The sequence below is a fragment of the Myotis myotis genome, unplaced genomic scaffold (genome assembly GCF_014108235.1).
Source record: "Myotis myotis isolate mMyoMyo1 unplaced genomic scaffold, mMyoMyo1.p scaffold_m19_p_10, whole genome shotgun sequence".
NCBI classification, from domain to species: domain Eukaryota; kingdom Metazoa; phylum Chordata; class Mammalia; order Chiroptera; family Vespertilionidae; genus Myotis; species Myotis myotis.
In genome coordinates, this window is record NW_023416314.1 from 30,365,130 (window position 1) to 30,382,784 (window position 17,655).

The window sequence follows — 17,655 nt, forward strand, 5'->3', positions numbered from 1 at the left end:
TTGAGGAGGGGGTAAGGGAAGGACTCCTCTCTTCCCAGCCACCTACCAGCCATATTCTCTGTGGATCAGAGCAGGGTACAGGCTCTAGGGACACCTGTTTGTGCCCGCGGGGCTAGGTTCTTGGTGGCCCTGTCTCTCTCCCTTGCGCCTGGCAGCTCCTGTATTGGCTGATTTACCTGGGAAGCTGGCTGTGGGTCTGTCTTTACTGCTGCCAGCAGGAACAGTCAAGACGGAGGGAAGCCAAGCGAGGCGTGTAACTCCCGGAGCCTAGGGCTGGAGGTGAGCCGCCTCCGGATGGGTGGACTGCGGCTTCCCTTCCTCCAAACACACATGGAGTTTGGGTGGTGACGGTGCCCAAGAACTGCAGACAGATACCTAGCTGACTGGTTGTGAGAGCCGGCTGGGAAGGCAGCGCCCGCCTGGCCCGGACCTCCTGCTGGCAGGATGTAAATATACCTGCAGACCGGCCAAACAGGACTGCCTCTCCCCCACCCCTGCCTCCTCCCACCCCCTCCCTCAGCTACCCAGCATGAGAGGAACTGAGAAAGCAACAGCCTGCGAGTGACAGCTCCAGCCCGATTCCGCTCGTCTCGGAGCCGGAGCCGAGGTGGGAAATTGTTTGTGCAGCAGCTTCATTGTGCATTTCTTCCACTGGCCTCGCTATGTTCGCCTCCATCTGGTATGCCAAGAAGCTGGGTCGCAGGTTCGTGCACAATGCCAGGAAGGCGAAATCCGAAAAGGTATGGAGCGGGGAGGGAGACTACCTTTCCGATTTGCAAACTGCCTGCTCTGGCCGGCTAGTCCGAGCACAGACGCAGTCGCTGTTAGCTTGGCAAGAGAGCCTGCCTCTCACTGGGAATGTAGTCCATGCCACTTAGAGAAGGGGTGACTCCTGGAGCCTAGCTACTTGGGAGTGGGCGGGGGGGGGGGGGGGGGGGTGGAGAGGGCGGAATGGCATTTGGGGCTAAGTCGGATCTTGGCTATTCAAAATCTTTGGTGGTAGCATCAATGGAGAGAGTGTCTCCACAGAGACTTAATTTTCCTTTAAATGACATCAAGGGAAAGCCTTTGAGCAGCTGAAATTTTGGCTTCTTCGGGGAGCTCTCTAGTAAACTTGTTGCTAACACCGCATTATTTTTATGACTATGGTTTTTGATTCTGAAGGGGGCATGATCGATCCCCGAGTGTTTCCCGGTACTTGTGTCCCAGTTGGTGTCCTAGGACCGCATATTTGGGACTCTGAATAACAATGACCAGGTTCCACATGGGTACCTGGTAGTGTTTTCAGATCAACAAGAGCCGTCATTTAAAAAGTGTGTACAAGGAGCCCGGATTGTATTTCTAATCAGATAGTCATTTGGAGGATGGCTCTGTATTTCTCTTATTCAGCAGGACTGGCTGTTTCAAGAAAACCTCTGTGTAGATTTACCTCATTAGTTATCATTCTCTGGAAAATGTAAATGGCCTGTAAGTCCTAAGATGCATTATAAGCTTGTATCTCTAATTGGCCCTATGTCTTTGGAGCATCGGCCAAACTGTCTTATTTAGGTGAGCTGTATCCAATTTGAGAAGTGTTGGGGGGATTTCCAAAGGTAACCACATTTTGGGAGATGGGGATTTTTCCTATTACTCTGACGATGCAACCTTTGGTCCAGTGTCCTGTCTGTCTTAAATCTACTGGTGAGATGGATCCCGAGATGGCTTTTTTGGCCTGTGGCACAGTCCTCCCTCTTCACTTTAACTTGCTTTTTGTTTCTTCAGAGTAGGAATGTTGCTAACATGAGTAAGAATCCAGTGATAAACCAGGATGCAATTGTGTGTAGTGGGAAAAGGGAGAATATCACTGGAGTTCTGACTTTAGGGTTGTAGCCTTTTAGAATGTCCAGATCTGAAGAATGTAGAATGATTACAAACTCATTACTTAATAGCATTTTGGTGGGGGAAGGGGAGGCAAGAGTGGGGTAGAATTGATCTCTTTTCTGTTACACACACACACACACACACACACACACACACACATCTCACGGGTGAAAGACTGCAAACCTAATTGTCATGTACTAGCACCATTTATATTGAATAGTTGGGCTTGAGGGTTTGGTTTTTGGTTTGGTTTTTTGCTTCTCAAGTAATTTTTAAGAGAAAAGACTTGTAAGTAGTTTTTTTTTTTTTTTGAGTAAATGTTTTGAAAAAGTGCCTTCTTCTTATGAAAATTATAGGTTGTATGGATGAGAGGACCGTCAGAGACCACAGATGGCTCTGGAAGCCCCTGGGAAATAATGTCTTATGCCAAATTAGTATGCAAAAAAAGTTGAATGTCCCAGTGACACTTAATTCAGGCTCGGCCTGAATGTGGAGAAGAGCAGCTCTATGAAAGTCAGTGTATAGCACCTGAAAGGATGTTGATCTGATGAAGTGACACAGCTTCTATTTCTTAAGTGTGGGGAGAAGCTGGTTCGGTGACTCTGATACCTCCTTGTCATTTCTGTGATGGTTAATGCTTAGAACGGGCAAGAAGATGCCAAATGTGGGGTGAAGGGTTTTAAATTATTTATCTCAGGGAGTCTAGAAATCAACACGAGAGAACTGAAGTTTTGCTCTCTGAGTGATAAAGACCAAATTAAAAACGATCATTTCTAATGCCCTTGTCCTTGCCAGGGGGGCTAGGAGGAGTTAATTTTGAATACTAGGTGATGCTAAATAACAAGGAAAGAGCATTTCACGCTTTGTTTGTTTGTTTGTTGTTTTTTTTATGGAATTTATATTCACAGAGTTCCTGGAGTAAATTGAAAGGTGTGCTGCCTTAAACAATGAAGGCCCTCAGTCCAGGCTTGGTGAATGTATGAAATAATTGATTTATTCTGTGTACCTAGTTTTATCACATGACTTATTTAAGCCGACTATTGTGATTACTGTTTGTATAACAAGTTCAGTAATGTGGTTTAACTGAGAAGACAGTTAGCAAATGATAGAAAAAGCTCATTAAATGTATATACAGTGTTACTATAGCATCAGAGGTCATATAATCGCAAACATGGAGTGGGGTGTGAAGGGCTGCTGACTATATGCTGTCATGCTTTATTGTAAGATGAAGGAAGATGAATAAAATAAGATTATTATTTTGTTATGTTTAGAAAATGAGTAGTACACTTAAATGTGAAAGAGCTATTGATAGAGTCAAAGCATAGTTTAGCTTTTGGGGGTATAAATATGTATCACAGCCAATGATTGTGATTTTGTTTTAGTATGTTCTGTAAATTTCAGCTTCTTTTTGCAATAGGTAGCATAGTTTAGTTCCTCCTACTCTAATAAAACAACCTGCACCCATCAGAGCCCATCAGTCCTATTTTAGCATTCAGATATGGTCTGGGAAGTATATTCCTCAAGGCTGGGGTTAATTGAAAAGCTAATTGGGAATATACAAGCCTAAATGCCATCTCTAAACATGCAGTGTGCCTTATTCATGGTTGCCTGGTCTACTGTTTACTTCATCTAATGCCAATAGAATTAAATAGAAGCATGGGATGTAATAATAATCACAAAAATAATAGTATTAACAGTAATCCCTACTCACACACATTGTGCCTCACTTGCTTTAAGCACAGAGTTTCATTTAATCTTCATGGCAATTCTGTGACGTAGAAATCATTTTTCTGACGTCCCAGAGAGAAGAGTAGCTAGTCCAAGGTCACAGAATTAGCAGTATCATTGCTGGGATTTGAGCCCGAGTTTACCATTCTAAAAAATGCCTCCTCGGTCTCTGTCATTCTCTTCTAGCCCCTTATCATTCCCCAGTCTTGTGTTAAGAAGGCTCACCATTCCTTCTTATCTTGACCCCCCTCTTTTGAAATTAAAATTCCAAAGTCATGAGGTTTATAGCATCAAAGTTACTGATTTAACCCCTTTATTTCAGATAAGGCCATGTCTAAACTATATTGAGTAGACTGCTGTCTGTCCTTTTATTAAAGACTTTACACTCTTTGTCCCCTTCAGTTGGATTAGTGTAGCAAGCTATCATCTTGGCACCTATTATTTCTTTTAAATAGCTGGTAATTGTCATATCATCATGACCTAAGCATTGGCATTTGTACTCATTGCTTGTCCTCTGGAAACTAAAGATGTCTCTGATCAAAAAGGACCTCCATGCTTGTCAACTGTAGATGTGTTCCCTTTTTGAGGGAGTCAAAGATATTAGGTGATTCATGTTGTCTTATTTCTAAAAAAGAAAAGCAAAAGGCTCTTTGTTATTCTTTCATTAAAAAAGACAGTTTGTGCCAACCAACAAACCCTGTGAACAAAATTATTTTAAAAGTGATAATATGAGTCAAGACTGTCTGGCTGGAATAGAATATCTTCATTCAAATATTTTTCTTTTTTCATTTGACCCTGTGTAATTAATTCAAAAGTTAGTGTCTTCCTATTATTCTTTTTTGTCACATTTCAACTAAAATCGCTTAATTTAGTCAAACTAAGGATTGTATGACTCTAAAAAGCAGCTGAAAAAGCCTTAAGATGAATTGAAATGAATTTCCGGTGGCATAATAAAATGCAAGAATATAAAGATGTTGTGAACCTTCACCCCCCCCATCAGCATTGCTTCTTTCATTTGTTTTTGTTTTATTTGTTTGTTTATTTATTTATATTGGTTAAGCATGCACTATGAAAGTGAATGCATGATTTATTTAGAAAAGACTGGCATCAAGATCTATCACCTAATGACACAACTTGGATGACCTTTGTCGTGATTGATAACTTATAAGTGATGTAACTGAACCCAAATATCTAGATACTAGGCCACATGCACCTTAAATAATTTTTCGATGCTCCTCTCATCGAAACCAAACATATTAATTTAATATAAACTAAAGAAAGGATAATTTAGTAATGCATTTGCTGGCAGTATAGCCAGTGAGAGAATAATGTCCTGGGTAACCCTGATATAACATAAACATCTGGCTTAAGGTAAGTCTCAGAGGGAGGGAATTAAATTATTCCTGTTCTTTGCTATCCAGCCTAAAGCCAGTCATTTGGCTACTCTAGGTCTTAGTTTTTCTCATTTGTCAGATGGACATAACACTGTGCTTCAGTAGCACTCCAAAGTCCTCGGGATGCAGTTCAACATGGTCTGCAAGACCCATCAAGATACAGCCTCTGCTTTCCTCTATGCCCTCACACCTTGTCCTTCTTGCATGGATACTCTAAATCCATTCTGAACCACTTTCAGATTCCTAAATGTCCCATGCTTTTTTCAGCTTTTTTTTTTTTTTTTTTTTTTTTGCTTATCCTGTTTGATTGAATGACAGTCAAGCTGCAGGCTAATTATAGTCCAATTTAGGTAACATCACCATCACTAGGAAACCTTCCCTGTCTTCTACAAGTGAAGGATCAGTCTCCATTGGCTCCCAGAACAGTTGTACATATGTTGAAATCATCTTTTGTTTCTCTGTATTCCTAATTAGAGTGGATTCTCTAAACGAAGGACTGTTCAATCTTGTTCACTAAATTATTAGGCCTAAAAGACTGCCTGCAACATGGTTGTCTCTTATACTCTACTTCATTGATTCTAGGTTTTCATCAGTTTATAAGATGCACCACTATTTCATGTGTTACTAAGAAAATAAAGATTGTCAGAGAACTATAGAATATCATTTGCAAGAAAAATCTTGATTATAGAGATGTTAAAACGAGAAAAAAAAAGTATATTTTTAGAATCAAAGTATGGCATAGCTGAAAGAATGAATGGATTTATTTTAATGATAAAATGAGCTAATATAAATAAAGTGTTTAAAAGTTACACACTTGCTATCAAATCATTTTTATTTATTTTCAACTCATATTATTAGTTGGCAGAGGGAACTATAGACGATAATCCTAAAATATATCATGCATTTATCCTGTGCTGATCAAACTCAACTGGCATTATATGTCCTATTCTAGACATAGGAAGGCAAATGAATAGATGGGAAATGAAGGTTATAGAAAAAAAACAGATAAAAAGCAATAATCAGGAGCCATTTAGATTGTAGAAGAGAAAGCTCAAGAAGCCAACTGGCCTCTCACTATATATTTATGTGTCTGAACCACAACAACAATAGTTAACTTTCATTGAGTTCTTTCTATAAGCCAAGAACTGTCCTAATACAATGTTCTGGTGAGACTATTATGATCAGTTTTCAGAGCACAAGCACATCAACAGTAGGTAGCTGGGATTAGACACCATGTCTGACCAGAGTTCAAGCTCTTAACCAGTAAAAACAAACATACATACAGAGTACTCTGTATTATTTAATACTATATATTGTATATTATTATACTGTATAGGTGATTTATGTTTACAATGAGTTAGATACCAAGTTTACTTTTCTCTATGAAAGATAACTTTAAAAAGTGAATATAAATGTGAAATCTGAAATTTAGCTTAGGGATAAAAAGAAACATCCTGATGTTAAAGACTCTTCACCCCTCAGTGAATAATAGCATCTTCCTTTGTCTATTTTTGCCTTGGGGAAGATTGGAGAGTAGCCTGACCTGGAGAGAGGGATGGATTGTCCTCTCAGGTCCCTATCTCAGAGCCTTCAGAGTTTTGAGAGCACATTGGTGGTGAACAGCAGCATGACTCAGCACCAGTGTCTGCCTAGCTGTGGTGATACAGAAGACAGGTGTTTGTCCACACTGAATGCAGCCCTGCAGTCCTTCCCTGTCACTTAGCAGGTGAATCACATAGCAAAATGGACAGCAAGTAGCACCTGTTCTGAGGTTCCCACCCTGCTGTCCACCCTGGCAGAGAACAAGGCACACCTATTAGCACAACAGGAAGAGAGAAAGAGAAAGACAGGATCAGAGAAATGGCTGAAATGAAGGAGGAGGTGGGGAAGAGAGTAGGCTGGAGAGGAAGATAGCAGGTCACAAAATCGCTGTAGAATTGTTACTAGTAATAGTGCTGCCTATTTATTGAGACATACTTAAGCACTATGACATACACATTCCATGCATCATCTCATTTAATCCTCATTACAAACTTGTAAGTTAACCTATTATTAGCCCTCGTCTTGTAGATGAAAATGCTGAGGTATAAGATGTTATGGAATTTGCCCACGGTCATAAGTAGTAGAACCAGCATTCAGAGACAGTTCCTGCCAAATCCAGAGACTATCACCCTAACCACTCAGACCACATGCTCTTAACCTTTCCATGGGTTGGGTGAGCCAGTGATTTGGAGAACAGATAGACCAGTGATGGCGAACATATGACACGCGTGTCAGAGGTGACACGCAAACTCATTTTTTGATTGATTTTTCTTTGTTAAATGGCATTTAAATATATAAAATAAATATCAAAAATATAAGTCTTTGTTTTACTATGGTTTCAAATATCAAAAAATTTCTATATGTGACACGGCACCAGAGTTAAGTTAGGGTTTTTCAAAATGCTGACACGCCAAGCTCAAAAGGTTCTCCATCACTGAGATAGGACCAACACAACAGCTATCTTCTTATCTAACTGCCCTCATCTCTGTTGAGTAATTGTGTGGCTGTAAATAAGACTTGATTTCTCATTGGGGATCCTCAAGAGATCAGATGTCCAGGTAGTTTACTTTCAGTCCAGTTTATAGAACTTTAGTTGTTTGTTTGTTTGTTTGTTTTTGTCTTCAATATACTTTTAGAACAGTCTTCCTCTACCTGGTCATCTACGGTATTATATTGACTGATGAAGATGGAAGGGGAGACTCTTCCCTCCAGCAAGATTAGTTCAACCATGATAATCATTGTAAAGATAAAGTTGATAATCTGATAATGTACACATTTCACTTGCATATGCATCATATATATGGGGTTAATAGAGAAACCATCTCACTTTAGATAAGACCTGGTAATTGCTAGTAATTTCATCAGAGGTAGTCTCATTTCATTAAATAAATTGTTAAATTGTCCATTAAATTGTTAAGCTAATATAAATTCTGTCCCATTCAGTCAGCACATAGTAGGCCTTAAATAAATACTATTGAATGATTGACTTGGATGGAGGACTCTGAGCTCTGTAGGAATAGAGACTGGAGCAGAGGTCAGCAGGCCTATGTGTTCACTGGCACTGTTCCAACAAGCCTGCCACCTGGGCTAAATCTCTTAATCTCTCTGGGCCTGAGTTTTTCATCCGCAGTCAGAATCCTTCCATTCTAACCGTCTTTGATCCTAATTTCATTTCACTATAAGACTGCAGAGTCCTTAAAGGGAAAGATTTGATCTCATTCATCCTTGTGTTCCTGGCACCTAGCACAATGCTTAGCACTAAGAAAACCCAAGAACATTTATGTCAAATGAATCTATAGGAAATGCCTGGGATGCCTTTAAGCATTAGTAAGAAGCATATAATGGAGAATCCACCTATTTTCAAAGTGGAGCAAGATAAGAGACATCCAAGGCTTTTCTTTCTTTACTGCCCCTTTTCTTTGAAGAAAGAGGGAATATGAGGAATTTCCTAGCAGTGGCATTGGAAGCTCCAGTTCTCATTTTTCCCACTCTCCTTGGCACCAACAATGAAATGAAACAAACAACTGTCATCAGAATACCAGAGTTCTCGTCAACCAGCAATAATAATACATCAAACTATGACATTTTCCAGCTAAAATATTACAGGTTTATGTTTGTGCATGAGTGTTTATTTTTGTACCTTCTTAATCTGAAAATTCTAGTTAAGTAGAGAATCCCCGTTCCATCTACTGTGGACTACATTTTGCCCCACCCCCACCCCCACCCCCACTCCACGGATTCATATACTGAAGCTGTAGCCCCCAAGTGTATGTGGAGATGTGAAAAAGGGCACTTAGGAGATAATTAAGGTTAAATGAGAGCATAGTAGTGAGGTTCTAATCTGATAAGATCAGGGGCCTTATAAGGGAAGAGAGATCCCTCTTTCTCTCTGCCATGTGAGGACACACAAGAAGGTGACCATCTGCAAGCCAGGCAGAGAGCTCTTGCCAGAAATCAAACCCTGCCAAAACCTTTGCCTTGGGCTGCCCATCCTCCATATTTGTGAGAAAATGCATTTCTGTTGTTTAAGCCACCTAGTGCATGGTGGACTAATATTCAGTGATGCCATGATTGCTGCCTATAGTGATACTCGATGAGGAGAGATTTTCTAGTCCCCAGGGTCAGGGTATCATTATTAGAGAGAAATATGTAACCACTTATGTGTTCTTTTTTATCCTAAGCATGTAAATTCTAACAAATACATAGCCTCTGCAGGGCCAACATCATCTGTTCTGGTGAAGGACCTAGGAGGGGCTATTAATATTGGTAATATAAGAAAAGAGGGAGGAAGTAGAGGGTGAAGGGAAAGAATGAGTTGTTTTTGGAGGATCACTGTGCTTGTCTTCATATTCTGTGGTCTAATCCAGAGATGGGTGAATACTAACTGTTCACTTAGCAACCTTGATACAATAAGAAGAGAAAAGAAAACTTATCAAATGCTATTCCTCCCTTCCACACCAATTTGTTACTTCAGGTCACTCTGATTTATAAACAGAATCGGTTTGCTTTCCATCCTTTCACTCCATAGTTCCTCAATATTGACTGTGGGAGAAAAGTTCTATGAGGAGGGCTTCTGACTTTTATAAGAGTTTGCAGCCAGGGGCAATGAAATGAACACTGTCCATTCGGGAAGTTAGTATTCGTGGTGTTGACCCCCCATAGAAGCATCAAACTCATTTATCAGGAGGCACTTTGGTGATTCTCTAGCACAGGGTAAACACTCATGTGCTGTGGGAGAGGACATTGTTTTTGGGAATTAATAGAGAGTGGTACTTGGAAAGGTTTGAGAGAATAGAAAAATGTTTTTCTCTCTCCTTCTCTAAACACCATTTTGACCTAAGACTTATTTTCCTACGTTTTCTATGCTCCTTGAATAAGTTCTTTGTTACCTTTATTGACCCCTTTCCTCCATCCATTCTATAAATCCTCTTATTGGCACACCCAGGAGCAACAGTATGGCAGTGAAAGACTATAGACTGGAGTTCACATTTGACTCAAGAGCTTGTTGTTTGGGTGTCCTTGAGCGAATACCTGTATCTCCCTAACTGTTGATGTTGTCATACATTCAAAACGGTGAGAACTATCCTTGAATGTTTTTGATCCAATTAAAAACTACATGTAAAGTATCTGGTCCATTGTAAAACATAACATTTTCTTCTTCTCTCCCTTCCTCCCTCTTCCTCTTTCCCTCTCTCTCTCCCTCCTTTCTTTCTTCCTCCCTCCCTCCTTCCTTTTTACCTCTCTTTCCTCTCTCCCTCCCATTCATTTTCGTATTCTGCATAGTTCCAGAAAGGATACTAAGCAACTTTTGCTAACTTCTTCATTAATGATTATTCGTACTCTACTACTCCCTTGGGCTGCAAAATGGACTTGCCCTCCCATTCTGGTTTTATTGAGTGAGGAGAGGTGTAAGTCTATCTCTGCCACTAGATAGGAAAAAAAAATTACTGAGGAGGACATGTTAACAAGTGAAAATTGTCAGTATGCTGACTTAGAAGGAATTTTAGGCTTTTATTTCCTTTTTAATACATAAATCTTAGATCATCTTATGAAAAGTCCCCCAACCCCCCATCTTTCCCACACCTCCCCTCTCTCAAAACACACCATGCAGTTTTTACAAGAGACGGATTCTCTATGTTTGGGGAACATCAGTCAAGGCACATTACGTCTCATTTGAAGTGAAGTGGTTTGTGCTGAATGACTCAAGGCTCTTAGCTAATCTCCCACCTGGGGAATGTATCACATCATCTTTGTGGCTTTATTTCAGTCTTGGTGGGGGGTGGAGGGGAGTGGGAATGGGGGATGCAATGTTACATTCAATTTTAGAACCAAAAAGAACTTTCTTTTCAAAAATGATAATAACTATTGAGTCCTTTATGCTGAGCCAGTCACATGTTCTAATTCAGCTGATCTTCACAATACTTCTATGGGATAAATAATAATCACATTTTTATAGGTGAGTCACAGAAAGGTCAATAAAGTGCTCAAAGACACACAATTAGCATGTTCTAAAGCCAGGATTTGAACCCAGGCAACCAGGAAATGAACCCATATTCTTAACCACAGAGCTGCATCATTCCCCATGTCTTTCAAGATGGGCAAAACTTCTTGTCCAGGGAACATGAGGTCTGGGAAGCTTCTTGCCTGGTATCAGTGGTTGGCAGCCAAACTTGGGGATTTGAACTCAGATCTTTCGAATATCAGTTGATCAAATCTCCGGAATTTCAAGCACTACTCTTATTGTCTGAGATAACCAGCAGCTGATAGGTTCTTCTATATCACAGAAAGAATTATGGGTTGTATTCATATTTTGAATTTGTATTAATAACCTATGATCATATTTTCAGTAAATAATTGATCCAAATTCACTGTGACTCCTGAGCCCTGCTTCTATTTAAAAATAAAATGAAAGCGATTAACCAAAGAACATATATGCAAAAGCCATGGACATAGACAATAGCGTGGGGAAGTCCAGGACTGAGGCAGGGGCTGGATGGAGGGAAGCAAAGGGGGGGAAATAGGGGACATTTGTAATACTGTCAATAATAAAAACAAACAAACAAATAAAGCAAGCAAGCAAAATGTCACCCAACAGGAAGGCACTGGGAAAACAATTCCACACCAGTGGTTGCATTAATTGTACTTTGGATGTTCCTGCTGTGCATTGAATGGAGTCACTTTGGATCTATTTCTTAGAAATAACCATCTTTATTACTTCTGCTCTAGGATGTACACTTTTAAGATTTTTAGAGGCAAATATCTTCACTAATCTGTTTCTGGTTTTCTGTTTCATTCCATAAGTAATCCCTTTGATTGTTATCACCATTTTTAATGTTTTCAGATTTAATTTATAGAGGGTTTGGGATGTTATAGGACATTTTTGTCTCTTAGCATGTAGTCTAACTCCCCAAGTGTAACGTTTAGAACATCATGTTTAATTCAAATATGATCCATTATTTTATTAAAGTTGTTCTTTTTTTCCCCCCTTGCACGTCTCTAGAATTTCCAAGTGCTTTATAGAAATGTTTTATGTGATACACAAGTAAGAATTTCTTTCAGTACCAGTCATTTTTCCAGTATTTTGAGAAAAACAGGATGGAATATAGCATAATGAAGTGGTGTTTGTTGGCAGTCATGAACTACACCAGATCTTGTATAAAACAAATTTAAATGCATTTCAGATTAATATATGCTTTCTGTCTTCTTGTTTCTTACAATTCATCTATCTGATGGCCTTCAATGTCATATATTTTCCACGTTTTAAGGTAGCGACAGGCTGGTCCCAGGAAAATAAAATTCAAGCAAATGAGTTATCTGTGGTCTTTTAAATCAATCAACAATTCAGCACTTATTTAAACCTTGGCATTGAACAAAGACCTCCTTGTGCACAACTACTAACAATACTATGCTGAGATTTATGTAGGGTGCGGAAATGATCAAACCATGATCACTGCACGGGGGCAGTCCAGGTGTAGGTTAGGAAACACAAAAGAAGCATGCACATACAATTAAATGCTTAGGTGTGCTTTAGCAGCATAACAAACACTTTTGTTCTTCTGCCTTGCCAAACCCTCTGTGCTATTTTTTTAATTTTTTAAAATATATTTTTATTGATTTCATAGAGGAAAGGAAAGGGGAGAGGGAGAGAGAGAAAAACACTAATGAGGAGAGAGAATCATTGACTGGCTGCCTCCTATAAGCACCCGCTGGGATTAAGCAGGAAACCGGGGCATGTGGCCTGCCTGACTGGAATTGAACCGTTGACCTCCTGATTCACAGGTTGATGCTCAACCACTGAGCCACACCAGCTGGGCTCTCTGTGCTATTTTGCTGACTCTTAGCATTCTAGACCTGTGGGATCATGCCTAATTGCAAACCACCTGGCATATCTCTTATTCATAGAGTCCCACTGTCCAAGATTAGAAAAAGCACACCTGGTATAATAATGCTCTTAGGTAGCATAACTGGACATGCATAATGTCCTTCTAGGGAAAAAAATGCCTTAAATTATTTTTAAATTTGTATTTATTGATTGACTTTTAGAGAGAGGAAGGGAGAGAGAAAGAAACATCAGTTTGTTGTTCTACTTATCTACGCATTCATTGGTTGATTCTTATATGTGCCCTTACCAGGGATCGAACATGAAATGTTGGTGTATAGGGACAATGCTCAAATCAACTGAGCTACCCTGCCAGGGCCTCTTTTTATGTTTAATACTTCTTTTATGATGTATTGAAACTGCAGAGTATTTAAGAACATGAGTCTGAATCCAGACTTCTTGGGTTCAAATCCTAGCACTGCCACTTTCTACCTATGGGACTTTGAGCAAGTAACAAGCTTTCTGTGCTTCAGGTTCCTCCTTTACAAAGTGAAAATAATAGTATCTCTCTCATCGAGTTCTTATGAGGACTGAGTGAGGAAATATTTGTGATATAACAGGCATTATCTAAGTGCTTTTAATACATACAACAGGACAGGTCGGGTAAAGGAAAGTGATGGTTGGGCCAGTTCTGTGGAACCTCTCAACTTAGTGGCCAATTCTTCCATCTCATACCCTGATTCTGATTTTGACTGACGCTAGGTCTACTTTGAATGGTTTCATAATCGTGTGCTCCACATCAGCGTAGACAGGCAAGTGCAACTCTGCCCTAATCCAACAACCCTGGTTTTGACTGAGCAGTGCTTTTGGAAGGTGACTCTTATCTGCAGCCCTCATTTAAGCAGTTGATTTCACCAGAGATGCTAGGATTACTGCCATCAGGTTGCTGAGTCATTAATTTGAAAAGCATGTACCCAAGAGAGTCTGCCTTGATATCTACCCAAGAGAACATCCTCTGAGGAGGTAGGGCAGGGGCCTCTAATTAGTATAATGAACTTCTGTCTTCCCAAAGCACCAGCTCTGCTTCTGGAAAGGAATCAATATCCATCATCGCTGTTTGTTGCTCAGTCTTATAGAAACTTCCGGGTGTCTCTGTGCTCTTAGGGACTGCTGGATGTGAGAACATTCAAATATCAGAAGATGACTTACTTTCGCTTTTATAATTCACATTCTACATTCTAGAATGTCTATTGCCTCTTTTTCCATATCACACCTATTTATAATTTATACAATATTATTTTTTTAAATTTATTGTTCAAAGTATTATAGATGTCCTCCTTTTCCCCCCATTGTCCTGTTCTAGCCTACACCTTCCTCCCCGCCCCCTTGCCCCCACTCAGCCCCAGGCCTTCACCACACTATTGTCTGTGTCCATGGGTTATGCGTGTATGCATACAAGTTCTTTGGTTAATCAGATAAATACATTTATGATTTTTTTCCTACCACTTACTGGAAGTTAATGTCTAGTTTCTTTAAAGAAGAGTTATATTTTATAAAGACAAGCTAAACCAGTGATAAAATTGTAAACATAAAATTGAATATAGTGTATTTTTACCGTGATTAAATATACATAACATAAAATTTACCATTTTAACCACTGTTAAGTTTACAATTAGTGGCATTAAGTATGCTTGCAATGTTGTGCAATCATCACGCCGGTCACTTTCAGAATTTTCCATCTTCCCAGACAGAAACTCTATACCCACATGAAAATATACTGTATAGTCTTAATGTAAAAAACTTACAGACTCTCCACATTCAACCTTCCTAAAAAATCAACTAATTAATTTACACTAATTATACCTACCTCTTAAATGTTTCAGAAATACTTACAAATGCCTAAATTTCCATTTATTGTTGAGACTTTAAAATATCCAAGGTCGTGATGTTAAGCATTTTGTTGCAAGTAACACAATTTAATTTTAGCTGAGTACCTTTAGCTTTGCTAAGATTATTGATTAAATATTTAGTTGGGTAGTAAATTAGCCAAGCCACGTGATCATTGGAAAGTGGGTACTCCATTTACCACAACATAAATGTTTTACAAGGTATTGTAATGTAACTAGTAAATTAATAATGACAATTTAGGTTTTAGCTAATTAAACTCTTCCTTAGCATTTATTAATTTGAGGGTCTGAAGTAAAACAACTTTGACAGTGATAACTGTTGTGATGGTTGAGCTGCACCAACCAGAAACAAAATTGTGAAAATATAATGTGTGTAACTAGTTATAAACATAAGTCACTTTCCAACTGTTTTCTTTGTAAATTTGGATTGACAAATCTAAACCAGGATTAAATATGCATTGAGAAGAGAGACCTGTGGTCAATTTTATACCCTTATTCAATCCAAACATTTTTAATGAGAATTGAAAAAAGTGAAATAGCAAATAGTCAATCAAATAAATTTTAAACAACATCATGAATGTGCCCAGATTGAGCGAGGCAATTTAAATAGCATAACCAAACACAAAGACCCAGTTCACAATCATAGATTATTAAGGCAAGAAGCTATTATACTAACATCAAATAATAGTAGCTGAATATTATGGATAACATATAACAGAGCCTTTCTGCAGATAAGAAAATTGAGACCCTGAAATATTGGGATTCATATATCTAATATTTGTTTTCTTAGTGTTAGCTCAATCATAACCTAGATCTTTATTTTATTTAATATAATGAAAACTACATGTAGGAAAATGTGAAAACACATGGAAGAAAATACAGCTATGTATAGTCAATCTTTATTTTATTTTGAAAAAACACTGTGGTTTGGTTGAGGGAGCATCAGCTTTAGAGTCCAAAAGACTACACTTGAATCATCTTTTCCTTTTACTAGTTGGTGAAAATATTTAACTTCTCTGAGGCTCACTATTTACATCTGTAAAATAGGGGTAAAGTAGAAAATCACTACCATAGCAGTGCTGTAGACAGACAGTAGGTGTTTAAAAGTCAATTCATTTATATCTGCAAAGAAATATAATTTGAATTTCTAATTTATTCTCAGCCAGTAATGAAACTAATAAAACAGACATAATTTACCCAACTGTCCTCCCCAGATTCTCTAAACAGTTCAGGCTAGTGAGGGAGACAGCTATGTAAGTAGACTAGCATATAGTACAGTGGTTCTCAACCTGTGGGTCGCGACCCCTTTGGGGGTCGAAGGACCCTTTCACAGGGGTCGCCTAAGACCATCGGAAAACACATATATAATTACATATTGTTTTTGTGATTAATCACTATGCTTTAATTATGTTCAATTTGTAACAATGAAATTGGGGGTCACCACAACATGAGGAACTGTATTAAAGGGTCGCAGCCTTAGGAAGGTTGAGAACCACTGATACAACATGACAATTCAAATGTATTCATCAGAGTTGTGCAATAATAGAATAATAGAAGTACTGCAGACCGAACATGATTTGGAGGCATAAAAGGAGAAGTCAACAAGAAAGAATGGAGCCAGAAGGCCTCAGAGAGGGGGTGATGCCTGGGAAGAGTCTAACAGGAAGAGAAGGAGTTTGCCAACGGACAGGGTGAAGAAGGCCATTCAGAGCAGAGAAAACAGCTTGAGCAAAGCACAGATTCCTCAAAGAGCATGTCCTTTCCATGGAACAGCAGCAGCTTCATCATGGCCCAAGCATAGTGTGCACACCGGGGAGTGGGGAGAAGTGACTGGAAAGGTCAGATGGAGCCAGATTTGAAAGGCTTAGTTTGCCATCTAAGAAGTTTGCATTTTTTTTAAGAAGTATGGAGCACCAGGCTCACTGAAGGGTTTCTAAGTAGGGAGGGAGGGAGAGAAAGTTCGGCATGGTCAGATTCAGATAGATGTTAGGGAAACAGATCTGAGGGCAGAATGAAGCCTGTATTAGAGAAGAGCAAGAGTAGAGGCAAGGAGGCACTTCAGGAAACGTTGACCGTGTTCTCAAACTTAATTGTGCATCACAGTCACCTGGAAGTCTTGCTTAAACACAGGTGCTGTGCTCTACTCTCAGTTTTGCATTCAGTAGGTCTGGAATGAGGAACACGGATTTGCATTCTTAAGGAGTTTCCATTCAAATAGTAAGAGGCTAACCAGGGCTTGTATTGGGGGAGGTGAATGAAATCTATTGTAAGGGCCTCATTAATTAGAAGCACCCTTATGGTGCATTTTTGGCTGCTGAGATTTTGCTTGGACAGTATGTTTGTGCCTGAGGCATTGGATCATGCTGGAGGGTGTTAAATGAAATAAAATGTTCTAGTTGTTTCCTGCTGGGGATCAGAGTGGGACAAAGTGACCTGTGGCCTTCAATGAATGTTAATGTAGAAAAGGGCCTTGGCAATTTCATTACTCAAATTCCTTTTTGTGGTGGTTGTTGTTAAATGAAGAAGTCAGTTCATCCCTGGCTGGGTAACTCGGTGTATACTTGGGATACTCAAGGTTGTGGGTTCTGTCCCTAGGGCAGATACAAGAATTAACCAATGAATGCATAAATAAGGGGAACAACAAATCTCTCTTTCTGTCTGTCTCTTTCTCTCTCCATCATTCCCTCCCTTTAAAATCAATCAGTCAATATAAATTTTTTAGAAAGTCAATTTTGATCGGAGAGCAGAGAGATAATTGCCCAGAGTCATAGGGCTGGTTATGTAGGATTGCTTTCTGATGTAAATTAAGGGTCTGCTAAGCAGAATCTTGCATTTGGATCTGCTCATAGTCCCTGTGTTTTCAGCAATGTTATGGTCAAAGGGAAGTAAATCTGAATGCATTTTA

General features: G+C 39.3%; 1 protein-coding gene across 7 annotated transcripts in view; it reads left to right on the forward strand.

Moving 5' to 3' along the window:
- Positions 1–17,655, forward strand: part of DLG2 (discs large MAGUK scaffold protein 2) — a 1,392,511-nt gene that overhangs the window by 498,086 nt on the left and 876,770 nt on the right. Inside the window, exon 1 of one of the 7 annotated variants that reach the window (XM_036324797.1) lies at positions 572–740. The exons of the other annotated variants lie outside the window; for them this stretch is intronic. Coding sequence (XP_036180690.1) covers positions 663–740 — 78 coding nt within the window. The 5' untranslated portion in view covers positions 572–662. Of the gene's footprint in view, positions 1–571; positions 741–17,655 lie in introns of those variants that run through there. 7 annotated transcript variants of the gene reach the window in all.